The 15,226-nt window shown below is 35.5% G+C and overlaps 1 protein-coding gene across 1 annotated transcript in view; it reads left to right on the top strand.

Annotated features, from left to right (window-relative positions):
- Positions 1 to 15,226, top strand: part of CLASP1 (cytoplasmic linker associated protein 1) — a 270,724-nt gene that overhangs the window by 189,376 nt on the left and 66,122 nt on the right. The window contains exons 24-28 of the mRNA XM_049773166.1: positions 2,180 to 2,287; positions 7,389 to 7,451; positions 10,386 to 10,489; positions 12,509 to 12,532; positions 13,776 to 14,020. Of these exons, the coding sequence (XP_049629123.1) occupies positions 2,180 to 2,287; positions 7,389 to 7,451; positions 10,386 to 10,489; positions 12,509 to 12,532; positions 13,776 to 14,020 (544 nt within the window). The remainder of the gene's footprint in view (positions 1 to 2,179; positions 2,288 to 7,388; positions 7,452 to 10,385; positions 10,490 to 12,508; positions 12,533 to 13,775; positions 14,021 to 15,226) is intronic.

Below are 15,226 nucleotides of genomic sequence, written 5' to 3'. Positions count from 1 at the left end.
GCATGGAGGTAAGGTGTTTGCCTTGCATGCAGAAGGACGGTGGTTCGAATCCTGGCATCCCATCTGGTCCCCCGTGCCTGCCAGGGGTTATTTCTGAGCATAGAGCCAGGAGTAACCCCTAAGTGCTGCTGGGTGTGACCCAAAAACCAAAAAACCAAAAAACCAAAGAAAAAGGTATAAATTGTATAAATTCACTAAACCTAGGCATCATTGGTTTGTAAATTGAGACAACCACGTACGTACCTGTAGAATCAGTAGATAGTCCCTAGTTTGGGTTTTTTAAATTTTTTTAAGGATTTGATTTAGTACCTGCTGCTTCCATCCTTTTTTGGGGGGAGGGCTTGGGTCACACCTGGCAGCACACAGGGATACTCCTGGCTCTGCACTCAGAAGTCGCTCCTGGCAGGCTCAGGAGACCATATGGGATGCCAGGATTCAAAATGGGGTTCATCCTGTGTTGGTTGCGTGCAAAGCAAATGCCTTACCGCTGTGCTATTTCTCCAGCCTCTGCTGCTTCCATCTTTAATGAAAAAGTTTTATTCATGAGGATGTTAAACTATTAAGAATGTTACTAAGAACTGCCAGCTATATCATCATGGGTACTTGTAGTGAATTCTCAGTGATTTAATGTTTCTGTGGCACAAACAGAGAAACACTTGGAATTTGTTGTTGTTAGTTTGTTTGGGGGGTCATAAATCCACCAGTGCTCAGGGTTTACTCCTGCCTCTGCTCTCAGGGATCACTCCTGACAAGACTCAGGACCATATGTAATCTGTACATACAAGGAACCAAACTCTCCAGCTCCCAAACACAAACACCTGACTACCATTTAGAATCTAATTAAATTTTTAGCATGCTGTCAACAGAGCTCAATAGGAAATCTAATTTTTTTTTAAATTTCCACAGTTGTAGAGTTTTAGTTTGACCATACAATATTTTGACCACTTCTCTGAAATAATAAACTATTATAGTATGGTAAGCATAGCTATTTTTATATAAGTGAATCAAGTTGGTTCTTTTTAAAAAAAAAAAAAAAAAAAACATTTCTTTGGAAGGTATTTCTTGGTAGTCCAGAATTAGCATACATCTTCTCAAAAGGAAAAATAATTACTATCTCCATCAGTTCTTACTAAAAAAGCTGCATGCATTTACTATGCTAAATTGTCTCTGTATTTGCCTATATAATGCCAGTACTATATTTTTACATTTTTCCAATTAAATTGGAGAACAAGCCCTCATGTTCTTTTCTGTGTATTATGCCTAGATTATACTCTACATTACACTATGAATGTGACTGTCTTCTCAGTGTTCTACAAAGGGGAATAGTTAACCGACCCATAAATAATCAATAAGTAGAGGCATCTTTTAATATGGTAGTTAGAACATATTAGTACTATACTAGAGATACATGTATAGGGCTGATTAGTGAAGACACTTAATAGAGATCAGAAGTGATTCTCTTCCCCTTTCACACTTAATTTTTATGGAAAAAGCATAGACAATTTTGGGATCAGCTAGCAGTCTCAGTTCTCTTAACTTTTTTCTCAGATAATAGGTATGTCTGAACAATGGACACATTTGTTTGACAGGGAGCGTGTATAACTATGTTAGCCCGTAAGATTTCTCTTTGTAAAGAAGGATAGGCTGGAAAAAGTGAACACTCTTCCTTTTAAGTAGGTAAGTTCATCAATTTTGATGACTCAAAGGCCAACATCTTTTTAATATTTTAAATTCATTTAAAGTGACCTAAGAACCTAGTGCATATGAAAATGACTTTGATCTTTTATCCTCTTCTTGATGTTGGTGAAAGATATGAAAACAAATCACGTCCAGAAAGTATTTGTTTCTTGCTTTCTCCATTGCCAGTTTGCTCTTTGGAAAGCTGTCTTTTCTTTGGAAAGTTTTCTTTTTCATTTCTAACATTTGCATATTACTTCTCCTTCCTACTAAAATGTGTAGCTTTTTTTTTTTTTTTTGAGGCTTTGATCATAATAAACTCGCTTCTGCTGTCAAAGTCAGTCAGGGAGAGATCAGCATGGACAGATATTCATTTATCAGAACTCCCAACACCTGACAGTGTCGTGATTACTTGAACAGAATGTGACTGACATTTTGTGAGTTTTTCTGTCTTCATTAAACTTGTTCACCTTCTCTGAAACCCCTTCATGCTGCACACTAGCACGGAGCAGCCGTATCCCTCGACCCAGCATGAGTCAGGGGTGCAGCCGCGATACCAGTCGTGAGAGCAGCCGAGATACAAGCCCTGCTCGGGGCTTTCCTCCACTTGGTGAGTACACCGTAGGCGCTGACTCTCAGAGCAAAGAGCTCCTATCCCTGCTCCAAATGCTTGTCCAAGACACTGCTAGGTGGAATGACCTGCTTTCCCTCCTCTTCTGTCCTGTGATCCTTCTTTTTCTTCTCTTCTTTAGTTACCCTGCGTTGTCCCCTCTGCATGCTTGAATTTTCGCAATTTCCAATTTTTGATATATTAGAGGAAAAAAGCACCACTTCACTTGCTACAGTTGTTCCTTGCTTCCAGACAAGCCCCTTTGTGGTAATAAAATTTGCTGCTCCAGAGTGTAGCTGTAATTACTGACTTTAAAATGACCATTTTTCCTTTTTTTTGAAATCTTTTTTTTTTTTAATAATGGTGACCAGGCCAGATATGATTGAGTTTAAATAATGAACAAAAGAAAAAACACAATAACACTTAAACAGTTTAGGAGTGCTAAACCAGCATGAAGATACTTGGCACATTTTTGCTAACTGAGTCAAAGCTTTCTTTCATGCTATATAATAACGTCTTTTTGAAAAACTGCCAAGTTTTTACAACAATGCAAATTATATGACATTCATTGTTAACTCGGATATTTTTATCTTTTCTGGGATCTATAGGCTATTAATAATGTCTGTGATCTGATGCCTTCCCCATATTCCCATAGCCTCCAAATTATTTGATTACCAGAAACTGTTATTGTGAGTGCCAAATCTCAGATCACTAGGCAGTTTCCCATTGAGGCATCTCAGTTCCCATCCCCTCATTTTATTTTGATTGTCAGAATTTATATTTTAAAATTTTTCAAGATTTGAGACAAAAAGAAAAATATGTAATTTTTACATATTATATATCCTTTATACATTACATTTACCTTCTCTTTTTATCTTTTAGTCTTGCCTTTATCTAAATTGAACATATTTATTTATTTAACTTTTTATCTTGTGCAAGTTATTAATCCTTAAATATATTCAGCAACACATACTTTTCACCAAGAAGATTCTTCCATCATTTAATTCTTTGGCAAAGTACTATTCAACTATATTTTTCTCTTGGTGTAGTATAATAGATGAAATTAATTTGATAACTATTAGCCTGAACTTATAATGTACTGTTAATTCTAATCATGACACCAGTCTTACTATATTACAGAGGGCAGTGGGAAAGATGGGTATTATCATCAAAAGAGCTAAGGTCTTACTTTGTGCCTCTATTCTATTCTAATATCAAACACTTCTTCTGAATATCTTTTTTTTCCTGTCAGTCAATATCAGTAACCAACTCCAGATAAATTTCTTTATGACCCCTTGTCCATTATGCAGTTCTGAGAAAGACCTTGCTATTTGATTTACTTGACTCAGAGAAGCACCTATGGGACATGGTCTATCTATGAGCATCAGTAGCCTAAGAGGGTCAACTTCCTTAGTACACATGAGTTATCACATAGCAATATGCAACATCAGAATTCTCAGCAAATCAAGACAATGATGATTTTTTTTTTTTGGAATGAACTGGTGATTTTTCCTTTTAAATAAAGCAGTCACTTATGCATCCTTGCTTAGCATTTGACTTTCCAAGCAACCTATGATATAATTAAAGAGTCAAATCTGTTTGTTTATTTTATCTTTTAGCAGCTGTTCAATGTATTTCATACATGTTCTTGTCCTTTTATTCCAGTCCAAGGAAGCAGCTTTTGTAGTCCAGCATGTTATCATTGGATCAGGCAAGAGGTGCTAAATTCTTAAGGTCCTGATTGGAACTTGAATAGTTTAGTGATCTAAGACTGGTTTTTATTTACTTTCTTTGGTGAAAATTAAGCTTCTTAAATATCTGCTTAAGTATGTTAAAAGGATGGGGGCTAGAGTAGTACAGTGTAGGGAGCCTTCCTTTTACGTGGATGACATGGATTCAATTCTTGGCATCCTATATGCCCTTCAGAGCACTACCACACTACCAGGAGTAATTGCTGAGTTCAGAGGCAGGAGTGACTCCCATTGCCAAATGTGACACTTCCCCAGCCCCACCCCTCAAAAATAATTTTGATCTGTATAATGAGTAAATGTGTGTTTATATATTTTTATAGACATATTTTGGGATTTTGGGGGTCACACCCACAACATTCAGGCATTACTGCTGGTTCTGAACACAGAAATCACTCCTGGTAGGCTCGGGGGACCATTTGGGATGCCAGGGTTCAAACCCAGGTCAGCTGCATGGAAGGCAAATTATGCTATTTCTATCGTCCACTATGCTATCGCTATTCCTCTGGTCCAGTATAAACATATATTAAATCAGAATACTTGAGCCACTACCCTTCCAACTGAAAGTTAGCATTAGCATGTGTCTTTTGTTGTGGTCTGAATAATAACTAACCCCTGGAAGTGGTGCTCAGGGATTTCTCTTGGGTTTTCACTCAGGATTTACTCTTGGCAGAGTCAGGGAGCCATACTGGGCACCAGGGATTAAGCCTGGGTCAGTTGTATTCAAGGCAACCACCCTACCTGCTGTATTATCACTCTAGCTCCAGTAGTTAGCATTTTGAGCTGAATTTTAAATCATGGGCTTTTCTCTTCTCCCATAAGTTTCTGTTTTGGAAATTTAATACAATTAAAAAAAAAACAACCAGCAAACAGTGGCTCTTTATGGCATCCAGTATGATTTTGAGTATTCCATAGACTTAATCTCTTGTGCTTGGTCTACTCAAGGACACATGATTACAAATGACAAAATAAAGGCTTTTGAGAGATTCAGTCACTTTTCAAGAGAGCCAGGGTTTGAATATAGGTTTGACTTCAAAGTTTCTTTGTTGCTCTCCCTCATTTGATGCAGATCCAATAATTCCGTGTCTTTCTTTAGTCCCTTCCAAATGGATTGAATGGTGTCTGTGAGGTCTTTGCAGGTTTAGACATACAACACAATAAGGCCTCTGTGATGAGTATTGAAGTCCAGTGATAAGATGATTGTCCCATAGGAATTGATAACACCCTCCAGTAGTATGAAATTTCTTTTATTTCATTTATTTTAGTAATCCTTTCCTAGTCCTTTTATAAAATAGTGAGATTGTATGTTAGTGCCTCTTCATTAACTCATATTGCTTCTTTTAACTAAAAGGAAAGCTTTTTAGTGACTGGTTTAAAGTTTTCATTTTTAATCACAAGATTATTTGGGATCTTTCAAATAGTATGAACATAATATTTATGATTATGGGGAAATCTTTTAAGTGAAACTTTGGGCTAGAAACTGGTGTAAACTAGACTTAGTTCTAAGTCTATCTCCTTCATTTGGTGTTCATGAGTATACCAGGTGTTTGTGAGTGACAGAAGACTCATTGTATGATCGATTTGCCATGGAATATTCTACTGACACAGAAATAAAGGACTTTAGTTTATAAGAAACTCTCAGATTGGGTATTGGTTTAAAAACTATTTTTAGTTTCAACTATCAGGATACAGTGTTACGGAACTTTTACAATAGTTTTCTTGTTATGAAACTTGTACAATATTTGCACAATATTTATTGTGCATCTGAGGAACTGGGCCTTTTCTTTTCCTGTTTTGTCTAACTTTTGCAAGCTGGTAAATTGCCTTTATTGATCAGATAATCTGTGTTATTTTAATACTACATATAAAGTGGCATGAATTTAACAGATCAAATATTAAAGGGTTTCAGGTTTTTTATGAACTAAATGTGTATTAAAGTTTATAGGATACTATAGTTGTATGAATGAAAAGTTGCATGCATAGTACTACTTTGTTAAACCAATGAATTTTCAGTGGTACAATCAACTATGTTTTTTTTACAGATTACTAAAAGAATAGCTTTTTTCCTGAGATAAAAAATAGTCATATAATACATGGTACCATGATTTGAACTTATTCTATATTTTATGGTTATCTTTAAAAGTTCCTCTTTCCAGGAGTTGGGATGATAGTACACTGGATAGGGTGTTTGCTTTGCATATGGCTGACCCAGGTTTGATCTCTGGAATTTTATATGGTCCACTAAGCACTGCCAGGAATAATTCCTGAGTACAGAGTCAGGAGTAAACCCTGAACCTTAGCAGATGTTTTTGCCCATCTCCCCCACTACTCCTTCCATAAAAATGGAGTTAGTGTACATATCCTCAGAATAATGAATTAATATTCTTATTCTGAAAACTTACTAAACAAAATAATGTTTAATGTACAAATGTAAATTGAAATTTGCACATAAACAATCCTATCACCAACACCATCAACACTACAACTATTATGATAGTTATTCTGTTTGGCACCATTTTATGTACTGTATATATGATCCCGTGAACTCTCAAGAGAAGGGTACTATCTTAGTCTCATTTTACAGACAAGGAAACTGAGGCAGAGAGGCGTGATACTTTGCCCTAGATACTATAGTTAGTTGTCCTCAATCCTAGATTTTTTTTGGCCCCAGTTATATTTCAGAACTGGTGTTCATACCCAGAGTATACTGCAAGTGTCTCTACAAAGCTCATCAAAACAATCAAGACTAAATTTCTATTAGTCAAAATAGTATAGGTAATAATTAGGATATTCATGCAATAGAACAACAAAAATTTTGACTGGGGAAAATGTAATTCTAGTTGTTAGTCCCCTTGTGATTTTCATTCTATTTCTGTTCATATAACATTATGAACTTTTATGCTTTTGTTTTTGGTGCATGGTTGCATATGCATCACACACTGATGAGACATGTCGAGTTAATACTCCATCCTTCTGCTGTTCCACTCTGGAATGTAGATGATGCGCTGTGACTCCTGATATTCTTCATGTTGCATATTTCCATAATGGCTGCTAGTGGCTTTGTGGTGTGAATATCCAACAGGAGTCTGAGTTAGTTAATGCATACAGTATGGAACACCTCAAAGAGTGCCTTTGTTGTGCCTGTGTGTTTAATAGCTGTGTGAGAGCCAGCAGGCTGCCATGGAGTTTGGGGATTGGCACTTGATATCATTCATACCCAGCACCATTTCTTTTCATTGAGAAAACATGGCCTTGTTGGTAGCAGTCCCTGCATTTCCTTTGGACTGTGGCATTTTCTGTCTTTGGTACTTCTGTGTTAATCCTGTGGGTGTTACCGTTCCTTTTACCTGCAGCCTCTCGACGTCATTCCAGGTCCACTAGTGCTCTCTCCACTGCTGAATCTGTTGGGCAGTCAGGTGAACACGTGCTAACTGCATGACTTGGCTTCTTCATATGTTCTAGTTTCACACTCATTTAACATTTGTTTTCATCAGTGTCGATTAGCACTTGGCATGTATGCACCTCATGTTTTTTTTTCCCCTGATGTGCTTTTATTTTTTTTAAGTTGTTGAATGTTTATGGTTCTGTTAATAGGCTGTAGATGCTTTTTAGCCTGTTTACAATATCATTTCTATAGTATCCATATTTGTGTCAAAAACAAACAATAAAAAGAACAACAAAAAAGTAAGGAAGGAGTTCTTTTCCTCGCTTTTATTCCTCCCCCAAGGAAAACAACCAAAAATAGATATCTTGGAGTGTCATTATGACATAGGGTATATAAGTCATTCAGTAGAATCTTTCATCTTCAAAATCCTTTGCTTCCAATAAAATGATAATTAATGTCAAATATTAATGTCAAGGTGCTAGTTATTTGGAAGCACTGTTTTAGCCACCAATTGTTCCAGATTGTACTTTTATGGAGAAACAATATCACCATTTAAATGACTTTAAAGTCAGGCTAAAAGTAGCCTTTGCAGCCTGCAGCCCGTAAATCTTATCCACCCACTGAATAATACCAAAAATCCTCTCATTAGCTATTGGGGCAGAAAGTAATAAGCAAACAAGTATACAACAGTTTGCCAGACTGAGTTGGTATCATTTTGATATGCTAACATTCCCCAAGTTGAGTGAGACATAGCTCTAAATCTAAATTATAGAGTGACCATGGTAACAACTATGGCCAATTCACGGAGTGAGGCGTTTTCTATGCTATTTCTGAAACTAGCTGTGCATTTTATCAGATATACTCTGATAAGTATATTCCCTGCAGAGAATGAGACTGAGAGCACATCATAAGCATCCATTCTTTAGAAAATGGAGCTTCATATGTGTAACAGCACCAAGAATGCAGAGTAGATCAGCATCTGATGAAAACAAAAGGCTTGTAATTTTACTTAAATTCAGACAATTATTTGTCCTTAAGATTTGAAAATTAAATTATCTGTGATAGAAATAGAATAATTTGCATTCCTGTGTATGGCAAAGCAGTATGCATCTGGGAAGAATAGTTGCATTGTTCTTACAGTTTTAATTTTGTGTATGAAAAATCAGTATTATCCCTGGAGCAAGAATTGCTGGCATGAGATGTACTTTTTTTTTAGGTTGTTTATTTAAGTTTATGCTGGGTAATTTTTAAATGGCTTATAACTGAATTACTTTTCATTTGTTACTCATAAGTCCCTTACTATCTACCCTTTTTTAATGGAAAAAAATGAACAAACTTTATAATGCATGAGACAATTAAATTTTTGCATTTCATGTTTAAGCTGGCAAATTTGCAATGATATAGATACCATTTTGTCTATGTAGGACACAGATTTTAAAATATAAGCATACTTTTAAATAATTCATCGTACTGATAATCAGTATATTAACAAGTACATTAAAAAAGGGGATAGTATACATACAATTTTTGTTTCTTTATAAAATTCATTATTGTATATAGTTTCTAATTAGCAATGTTTAATTGGTTTTCTTTTCTGTGACAATGTATAACGTTTTGAAAGTGACATCTAAAAAAGGGCAAAATAGCACTTTACTTTTAAAGGACACCAGTTTTGTAGCTCATTCTTACTCTAGCTAAAAGAACATAAAAATATTATCTTATAGAAAAAATGTTAGTTTTAATTTTAATGCTTCATTACTAGAAGCATTATCTAAAACAAATTTTCACTTTTATTCTAAATGCTTCATTACTAGAATATGGCTAAATAGAGATATTTTCTTGTCTAAATATTCTCTCCTTTGTTAACAAAGAAAACATTTTTCACCTTAACCTTTTGCTTCCAAAGGTTTTTTTTTTTAATATATTAACATTTTTAAATAAGAGGCTACTATGAGTAGGTAGCTTAACATACTTATAAAAATTAAATCATTTTCTCCTATTTTTCTCCTAATTTTCTCCTATTAAAATTTGAATCTCAGCATTTCTTAAGGAAGGCTGATCACTGAGTTGGTGGAACTTCTGAAAAGTTACTCTTGAGTAGGGATGTGAATTAAGTGATTTGAACATATCCTTCTGACTCACACATGTGAAGCCCTGGCTTCATCTCTAGCATCTTCATCTCTCCCCCAAGATTTAGACTTTATTTATCCATGATTACTAGTATGCTTAAAATAGTTGTCAGAAGAGCAAAAAAATTGCGTTAAATTCTTTGGATTTTAAAAAATATGTATAAAAGGTTAAATTTTAATTCCCTTGAAGGACTCAGGAAAAATTTATACTGACATTTAAATGTTTAATGTTTCATGTGAATATTCTAATTTTTGGTAATGATTATTGAAAGATTTTAACAACATGATTTTTAAATAGACTTTGATGACACAGCCATCATTACAAAAACATTCCTAAGATTAGTTGTACTTGATTAATAATGGCTAAGCTAATGGCAATTATGAAAATTTCTACAAAAACAGTTGAATTGTCCTCAACACTACCTTAAAATAAATTGTACAACATTTTATTACAAATTTTTGTCTGGCCATGATGGTTTCTAAATTATTTTTTCTCAGTGGGAAACTAAATAGATTTGAAGACTCAAGTATAGCCCAGTTCCATTCTCTAAAAAAGTCCCATCCCTCTTCCATGTCTCAACTTTTCAAAAATGAAATTCTATTAAAGGCTAGGATGTTTTATGGCACAATTCTGTCAAATACAAATAGCTTAACCTCAGCCACTGATAAAATGATAAATCAGGTATAGCTAAAAGTACAAGTTAAGAATAGTGAGATTGGCCAGAGAATTTTCTTTGCGTCTGTCTAGTAGGTGAGCAGAGAGGAGCCCTTGCAAAGAATTGAGACTATTTAAATTGCAGTGAAACATCTTCTGCTTTGTTTGTTTGTTTAAATAGATCGGTTTGGACTTGGCCAGGCAGGAAGGATACCAGGTTCTGTGAATGCCATGAGGGTTTTGAGCACAAGTACAGATCTTGAAGCTGCTGTTGCGGATGCTTTGGTAAGAGTCACATTCATTGTTCATCAAATCTCTGAATTCCCTACCTCTCATGTTTTTCTCTGTCTAACAGGAAATTGCCTCCAAATCAACTTGATAACTCGCCTTAGATACTCTTTAAGATTGTGTGACTGGGTAAATTGGAATTGATTTCTCAGTAGATGTTTACCTTGTACATATAAGAGAAAATTGGCCTCATAAAATATTAGCTTCAGGTGTTCCTTCTGTGCTCCTAAGTATCAAGGAAGTTTAGATGACATCAGGTTTCTCTGATGTGATAGGCTTCTGATTTTCTTTTATCCACTCTTTCCCTCAGCATTTCCTTATTTCCATTCTATTGCTTATATTGCTTCACAGCTTTGATGGCATGCCTACACATACTGTTGCAACAGTGGACAGTAGACTTGTAGCTTTAAAATTATTTTTTATTGATTTTAGTACCTTACTCGTTCATATGATTTTTATGATTCCGTTTTTGGTTTTTAATGTGTCCTTAAATCACTAAAGATACTTCCAAATTTCAAGATAAGTTTTTTGAGTCTTTAAAATGCAGGTAGAACTTTTTTTTTGTTTTTGTTTTTGATTTTTGGGTCACACCTGGCAGTGCTCAGGTGCCACTCCTGGCTCTATGCTCAGAAATCACCCTTAGCAGGCTCTAGGGACCATATGGGATGCTGGAATTTGAACCACCGTCCTTCTGCATGCAAGGCAAATGCCTTACCTCCATGCTATCTCTCCAGCCTCAGAACATATTTTTATATCATGATAATGTAATAACTAAAATGATAAAATTGTGATTCTAGCAAACAGATTCCTTGGTAGAATGAGCAGCTTGTAGTCAAATGGCTATTTAAAGATTCATTTTGACTAGCAATAAGGCACTCTTTACATATTCTGTTTTATCCTTGGCATTTAAAATAGGTAACTCTTTAGAACTGTCTCAGCATTGATTTTACTTGTGCTGTTTTAAAATTATTCTCTTCTAAGGACAAAGGTATTAGAGTATCCTGCTTTTAGACTCTGAAAATTTTAAATCCAGCAATGTTTTCTCAGCTAAATATTACCCTCTGGAGCTTCAGTGGTTCTCACTTTTGTCCTTTCTCATCTCTCCCTCATTTATTCTTGCTCAGTCAGATTTCTTCAACAAATATCTATGAACATGTAGCATATTTGGCTTTAAACCCAGGCTACTTAGAGCTGCTAGCTTTTTTTCATCAGCCTGATAAATAGAAGGGCTGTGGCAGTTATAGGAATTCAGGATAATGGCTTTAGCCATCACATTACCACTTAACCTTCAGAACTGCACTAGAACTGAATTCTGTGAAGCTGCTTAACTTTGAGTAGCAGGATTTAGAATCTTTCTTCTGTTTATTCAAAGACCTTAGGAAGTATAGGTCAACAAAATGGGATATGATGAATGTGTGAAACACCAGTTAAATGGGGCTTCTGGTAAAATCAGAGGAGTATCTTTAAAGTACTGCACAAAGGGATTGGATACAAAGTTCGAAAAGGCAGAAGAGGACTTGAGAATTTGAGCTTAGGTTTTATTTAACTTGGACTTTCTTTTGAGCTCTCACTCCCATTACAGTCAGGACACCCTTATTATATCTTCTCCAAACTTGTTGATCTCTCTCCAGTGACTACTTTAGAAGACAGAGCATGGAAATGGTACACAATCTTTGCCTTATAGATTAGAAGCCAGGTTTAGGTAGAATGTATTTTAGGAATAGATAATGGGATGAATGGTGACTCTAGAGTGGTATTTCAGTGATTGGGGGATAGTTTAAGCAAAGGATTATTGCAAGAATTAATAAGTTGCAAGTCTGATTGAGGACAGGAAATGCCATTGAGAAAGCTTCTTTGATTATTATGCGCTTGATATGAATCGCTTGCTAACCTGTATTTTTTGTTTGCTAAGATATATTTTGCTGTACACTTTTGTTGCAAGAACAATCCCCACATATGCTTCTGACATAATTCTCTATGCTTTTTCCCTGCCCTTCAATATTTTCCTGCCTACAGCTGTTAGGAGACTCCAGGAGCAAGGTACCAGTGCTTTAACTTTTGTTTTACAACTTTCTTTTTTGCTGTTGAGAGTATTTCCTTTAGGAGCTAGTGAGAGTAACATCCCCCCAAAATGTATTGTTTAGAAATTCTGGTTTGAATTATAATTTTGTTGAATCTGGCAGAACCTTTTTAGTGATGGAATCAGTCACCTTTCACATTTGTTTTGCTGGTTTTATTTATTTATTTATTTATTTTGGATTGTCAAGCTCTTCTCCTTTTCCTATCAGTGTTTCATTTTATTTATTAATTCAGTGTGTGTCTACTCTGATGTCATTATTATTTTATGAATGGATATATTCAAGTCTCTTACTCTAGGAATATAGTTGATGTATAATAAGATGAACATACAATTTATTATACTAATAAAGGAGGTGCTATTAAAAAATGATGACACAGTTATCTTCAGAAAGCAGAACTGTGCTGAGCAAACCACATTATTAGAAAATTACTTTTGTATAGTTTAAGTCAAGAACTTATTCTCTGAAATTGTATTATAAATTTTATCAGCCTTATATACCTATTGATATATTATTTCTGTGTTTCATGATTTTATATTGAGTAATTGATTATACTTAATGATGAGAATATTGTAGTCTACAGGAAGCCTTTTTGCTACAAAATGATGATTTAAGGGTCCTTTATGTAGGTTTCTCTGCCACTATTATTTTATGGTATGCTGCAGCTTTACACTCCTGAGAAATATTGAATATTTAGAACACATTTGCTTATAGACCAACCATGCTCACAATTGATAGCTTTTAATTGGAAAGAGGCTTGTGGATGCAAATACCTGCAATACATTAGGAGATGAGTCAGGTCAGTGAGTAGACAAATTCTATCTTGTCACCAAGTCTGTGAAACAAATCTGTCCTCATCTTGAAGATAAGGACTGAAGCAGAAGGGCTTTCTGAAGTCACAGTCAAGGGGTGGTAGGTTATCACTCAAGGTCCGTTTTACTGACATACATTCTTTAAGTCAATCTGCTCCCTTCTCTGGACTGCTGTTTATTATTTCCTGCACCTTCTAGGTGACTGCTCTTCTGCTTTTGTTTCCCCAGTCTGTAAGCACAGGGAAAATATGGTGTGTTGTCTTTACGTTGTGTTGTGTGTGATTTCTTTTCTCATTTAAGCTCTTTGTTGTTGATTTTGTTTGGTATGACTCATGGTCATTTCGCCTTTCCATTTCTTCCTCAATCATCCCCATTTCTCACTGGATCTGGCAGAAGAAGCCTGTGAGGAGGAGATATGAGCCATATGGGATGTATTCTGATGACGATGCCAACAGTGATGCCTCGAGTGTTTGCTCTGAGCGCTCATATGGCTCCAGGAATGGTGGCATTCCCCATTATCTGCGGCAGACTGAGGACGTAGCGGAAGTTCTCAACCACTGTGCTAGTTCAAACTGGTCAGAAAGGAAAGAAGGGCTTCTAGGCCTGCAGAACTTACTGAAGAGCCAAAGAACACTGAGGTGAGGAAAAGAGGCCAAAGTTGTGGGTTAAGTTTGAGTCTTATATTGCACTCCTCAGGCTTGACTGGTTTCACTGTCATTTATGGAGGACTGATACAGTTCTAGGTTTTGGGGAAGGCATGAAGGTACTACGGTCTTTGCCTTTCAAAAATATTAAAATATCTGGCAGTATATTAAAATACTCTATAATTTGTTTACTTAAGTATGTTGTTTCCTTATGGTTTATATGAGTTTTAGTAGGTGTTTTTGGGGAAACATTGGTGTACTTTACAATTCAGATTAAATAAATAAAACTGCAGGTTGGTATAATTTATTACACTTTAAGGTTATGGGTAATTTGATAAGCAGTTTCAGACTAAATTGTTTAAATATGAATAGTAAAAAGACACTAAAATGGAGGTTAACAAACTAGTAATAGTATTTAGAAATATCTTGATAAGAACTAGTCTCATTGAGATTATGTTGTTAATATTGCCAAAGTATCATTGATCCCAGCTGAACTATTCAGGAATGATTTTGCAAGAGATGATTCTTCTATCAAGTCTTAACATATGAATGGAATTCATGACTCAGTAGTAGAGTACTTGCCTTGCATATGTGAGGTCCTGGGTTAATTTCAACAGCACTGGCTACCCTGAACCAGAAATAGTTCCTAAACCACCACTAGGGTTGGCTCAAACTTTTTCTCTACCTGCAATAAAAGGGGCTTCTGGAATTCAGTAGTCTAAGTAAGAATGAGGGAAAACAAAGAATAAACTGAGACTTGGCTTTGCCTTTGGCACATTGTTGGCAAAATGTGCTCTCTCTTTCACTCCTCAGCAGAGGGAGAGCTTTTGTCCTGCTTAAACAACCTAGCTGTAAAGGTAGCAGTGTACATGATTTATAGTAGAACTAAGCTCTAGGTCTGTCTGACCCCAAACACATGCTTTTCTTAGTTTATTCCATTATCTTCCATCTGTGTCAGGAAAAAGAAAGACATGAAATGAATTTCATTCATGGCTTTGTCATTTTTTTCACATCTGTGAACTTGGGTAATCAGTTTCTAATACTTTTCTTAAAATGAGAGCAAAACCACTATGGTTTAATATTCTGTTTGAACATCATTGTGAATTAATAAATTCATTAAAATTGTTTTGGTGGTTGGAGTAATAGTGGGTAGGGTGCTTGCCTTGCACACGGCCAACTCAGGTTTGATTCCCCAGTATG

The sequence above is a fragment of the Suncus etruscus genome, chromosome 5 (genome assembly GCF_024139225.1).
Source record: "Suncus etruscus isolate mSunEtr1 chromosome 5, mSunEtr1.pri.cur, whole genome shotgun sequence".
NCBI lineage: Eukaryota > Metazoa > Chordata > Mammalia > Eulipotyphla > Soricidae > Suncus > Suncus etruscus.
This window is presented reverse-complemented; position numbering and strand designations above follow the sequence as displayed.